This window comes from Kryptolebias marmoratus, unplaced genomic scaffold (genome assembly GCF_001649575.2).
Source record: "Kryptolebias marmoratus isolate JLee-2015 unplaced genomic scaffold, ASM164957v2 Scaffold62, whole genome shotgun sequence".
NCBI lineage: Eukaryota > Metazoa > Chordata > Actinopteri > Cyprinodontiformes > Rivulidae > Kryptolebias > Kryptolebias marmoratus.
In genome coordinates this window covers 16,764-20,604 of record NW_023665796.1, presented here as the reverse complement: position 1 = coordinate 20,604, position 3,841 = coordinate 16,764, and the positions used below count along the sequence as shown (strand labels likewise).

Here is a 3,841-nt window from a genome sequence, read left to right as displayed (position 1 = left end):
GGAGTCCAGACCAGGAGTCCCTGACCAGGAGTCCCAGACAAGGAGTCCTGACCAGGAGTCCAGACCAGGAGTCCCAGGCCAGGAGTCCAGACCAGGAGTCCAGACCAGGAGTCTCAGACCAGGAGTCCCTGACCAGGAGTCCCTGACCAGGAGTCCAGACCAGGAGTCCTACACCTGGACCAGTTCAGACATCTCCTCTTTGAGACTCAGGGAGGTCGCTCAGTCCCTGCAGCTCCCGCAGACCCTGAGGAGGAGGAGGAGATCAGTCAGAATCTTCTTCTACAGGGTCCCTAAACCCAGCCAGTCTCAGTCCGGACTGTTCTCCTCTGTGGTTCCACAAGGATGGAACGAGGAACCCGAGAGACCATCTCCAGCACACCTGACTCTGGACCGGTTCTAATCCGTTCTTTAAACAGATTCAGTTCCTAACTGGGCTGCCAGGATTTTCAGAATAAAACACTTCCTGACTAAACTGAAATAAATCATCAAAGAGTTTCTGCTTCTGATTAGATGTTATTACCAAAATAAAAGTAACTAACCTCCAGAACCATGCGGATGTTGGCCTTTATTTTGGCGGAATCTTTGGTGAGCTGCTCCGTGAAGCTGCAAAACAAACAACGTTAGCAGAGTTGGCATCTCTCATTCACAGCTACAGCTGCTGCTAGCATCAAGCTAACGAGCCCGATTCAAACTCCCTGAACTTTATTTAAAACAGAAATCTGGACAAACACGTTTTTAAAGAGGCAGCAGGGAAGAGCTTTAACCGTCCCGTGGTCTTAAAAGGACTTTTCTGTCTCTGCAGATCTGAGGGCTTCAGGAGGGTTAAAAGGTTTTAACAACACCCGATGGAGTCTCACACAGGAAACTAGAGTCAAATATAACAAATAAGTCCACACATGTTAAATATTTAAACAGGAGCTAAAATAATTTAACATTTATCCATAAAATATATTTCATGTTTTTTAGCACTTTGTTCTGAAGGAAACCCTCAGGAGTCACTTCCTGTCACGTGACTTTTACACAGTGCTGTTGCCATGGTGACGATGGACCTACGCCGTCAGCTGACTCGTCTTCTTGTCGATGAACCGGAGAGCTTCGTCCTGAGTCATCTCCACGAAGAAACCGAATCCGACGGCCACGAAGATCCTGGACGAGTCCTCACTGCCAGAGAAGAAGAACGGAGCGAGTTCAGCCCGGAACCAAAGGTCCGCCGAGTTTCAGGAGGACACCTGACGGGGACGGACACGTGCGCGCCAGCTCAGCTTTTAGCTGACTGCTGATTAGCTGTGGCAGCCATCTTAATCAGGTTGAAGCTAAAAGCTAATCAGTTGTAGTCATTCATCCGTCTGTGTTCATTAAAAGCATCCACTGGTTGCTGAGATATTTTGCTAACAGACACGCACTCACAGACAGTTACATTATCACCCACCGGTCAACTCACACTTTAGCCTGAACAAAGAAGTTACAGCCCAGATCAATGTTGGCCTTCAGCTGCTGAGACTCCGCCTCCTGCAGGAAGACACCGTGACATCACTGTGACATCATCACTGTAGCAAACAAGGAGCCTTCGTAACAAAAACAAAGTATTTTATATATTTAAAGAATGAGAAAATAAATTCAACTAAAATAATTTAAATTTATAGACGATAAATGTTCAAAACATACAAACAAAAACATTTAAATCAATAAACTTTAAAAGGCTGAAGATCAGCTGATCAACCCTCAGGAGGAAGTGACTCATCAGAGCAGGAAGTGAACGCATGGCTGAGCTGGATGTGGCCCCCGGGCCGCCACTTGAAAAGCCCTGGATCAGAAGATCGGTGCACCTGCAGCAGGTTTGTTTGAGGGTCTGTGGGTACCTGCAGGCTCTGGATGGTGTTCTTCAGCTGCAGGTACTGGGAGATCTTCTCGTAGACCTGGTCCCTCTGCTCCAGAACCTTCCTGTCAGACAGCAGCAGATTACTGTTCAGATGAAGAACAAACCAAGTGACAGTTCACCTGCTGACACCCACATCCACAGGTGTAAACATCCAGCTGTGGTTCCGAGAAAAACAACACCTGATGGAGTCAGAACCGCCCCACAGAGCTGCAGGTGGGAGAAGGTTCTGACCCGGTTTGAATTCAGCTTCTGAGACGTTTCGGTTCCAACAGAGAAGAACTTTAATCTGATTATTAATAACACCTGTAACAGAACTATATTCAGTGTTCCTTACTGTAGGTCTCTCTTCAGAACCTCGCTGATGAACGTTTCGTACTGCAGAACCTTCCGGTCCATCTCAGAATCGACCGGCGGAACCATCGTCTCCTTCAAGGCAAAAGTTACAAACAAGTGAACAAAAACACAACATTTATCCCCTGAAATTAGTTAAACGTTTCTCTTCTGTTAGCATGCTGAAGCTGCGTGTAAATAACCCTTTACCCCGGAAACTATTCATCACTTCCTGCAGGATTTCAGCGTAAAAGCACGCCCGGGTTTCCGCTCCGAACAGAACCGAGAACGGTTCGTGGTACTGAGCTCAAAATGTTCCTCAGAACCTGCTGACAGAAACATCAGGCACAATAATATACTAAATAAATGTTAGAAGACTTTTATTTGTTTATTCGTTAAGCTCTGACTGACAGCTGAGTGTCTTCTAGCTGCTCTGGTTCTATGTTCGGACTGCTGCGTCACGTGACTGAAAAGGAACATGGCCGCTGTTTAAAGATCCTGTTTCTTCCTCCATGACAGAAACTCAGAACATCAGTTTGTTCAGTTTGAAGATCTTCGGTTTGATGCTTTTAGCACAGCTAGCTTAGCCACCGGGTTACCATGGCAACACCAGTTAGCTAGCTAACACCCGGAGCTTCTGTAAAGAAAAAGGTTTTTCATTCAAAACTAGTTGTTTTTTGTAGTTTTTGCAGCCGATTTAAAGTAACATGTTTTCTTTTGATCATTATGTTAGTAAATGTTTAAAAACTTTATGTTTTATTGAACCGAAACGTGAAACGTCTTGAACAGCTCGATTTATTAACGGAGTTTGGTTTCCAGATCCGGATTTCGGCTTTTGAAGATGGAAAATAGACTCTTAGACGTTTTTCCGACAAATCTGACTTCTGACACATTGATTATATAAATCAAATATTGCCGTTTTTGTTAAATTGTCGAGTCAAACAGCAGATTTAACATCGATTCTCTTACAAAGACGGTTTTCATCAAAGTGGATCAGCTTTAACTAAAGGATGGAGCAGTACAGCATTCTGGGTCGGATTGGAGAAGGAGCTCATGGCATCGTGTTTAAGGCCAAACACATCGAGGTACCTGCAGCTGGATTATCCATCACCTGGGTTATCCATCACCTGGGTTAACCTGCAGCTGGGTTATCCTGCAGAGGTTGATGGTGATGGCGTGCAGGTAAACAGTCTTCAGTGAAATGTGTTTCCTGTCAGACAGGAGAGACTGTGGCTCTGAAGAAAGTGGCTCTGAGGAGGCTGGAGGACGGCATCCCGAACCAGGCTCTGAGGGAGATCAGGGCCCTGCAGGAGATCGAGGACAACCAGCACGTGAGTCTCTGAGGTCAAAGGTCACTTTGAAGACACTTCTGCAGCTGTGTCTGTCATCAAGCTCGCAGGACGAACACGTCTGAGCCACAGTCTTCAAAACTCACTGAGACGTTCTGCATGAGGAGTGAGACGTTCTGCAGGAACGCTGAGCCGGTGCTCTGAGACGTTCTGCAGGAACGCTGAGCCGGTGCTCTGAGACGTTCTGCAGGAACGCTGACGTTATTGTCTCTAATCTGAACTCTCCAGGTCGTGAAGCTGAAGGACGTCTTTCCTCATGGGACGGGCTTCGTCCTGGTCTTTG

At 46.4% G+C, this 3,841-nt stretch overlaps 2 protein-coding genes across 5 annotated transcripts in view; one reads left to right on the top strand and one right to left on the bottom strand.

Moving 5' to 3' along the window:
- Positions 1–11: 11 nt before the first annotated feature.
- On the bottom strand, positions 12–2,434 carry uxt (ubiquitously-expressed, prefoldin-like chaperone). 4 transcript variants are annotated; one of them, XM_025003338.2, is made up of 6 exons: positions 2,214–2,434; positions 1,827–1,941; positions 1,442–1,509; positions 1,054–1,161; positions 540–603; positions 12–244 (listed from the first exon to the last, which is right to left on the bottom strand). In XM_025003338.2, exons 1-6 carry the CDS (start codon positions 2,297–2,299, stop codon positions 185–187), a joined length of 501 nt encoding a protein of 166 aa, XP_024859106.1. In that variant the 5' UTR covers positions 2,300–2,434; the 3' UTR covers positions 12–184. The 4 variants fall into 4 exon arrangements, with proteins under 4 accessions (XP_024859106.1, XP_024859107.1, XP_017259955.1 ...); XM_025003339.2 differs by having other exon boundaries at positions 1,442–1,449; XM_017404466.3 differs by having other exon boundaries at positions 1,860–1,941.
- Positions 2,435–2,569: 135 nt separating this feature from the next.
- Positions 2,570–3,841, top strand: part of LOC108228751 (cyclin-dependent kinase 20) — a 7,605-nt gene continuing 6,333 nt past the window's right edge. The window contains 4 exon segments of the mRNA XM_037974460.1: positions 2,570–3,294; positions 3,427–3,540; positions 3,787–3,838; position 3,841. The exon segment at position 3,841 is cut by the window's right edge and continues 219 nt beyond it. Coding sequence (XP_037830388.1) covers positions 3,220–3,294; positions 3,427–3,540; positions 3,787–3,838; position 3,841 — 242 coding nt within the window. The 5' untranslated portion in view covers positions 2,570–3,219.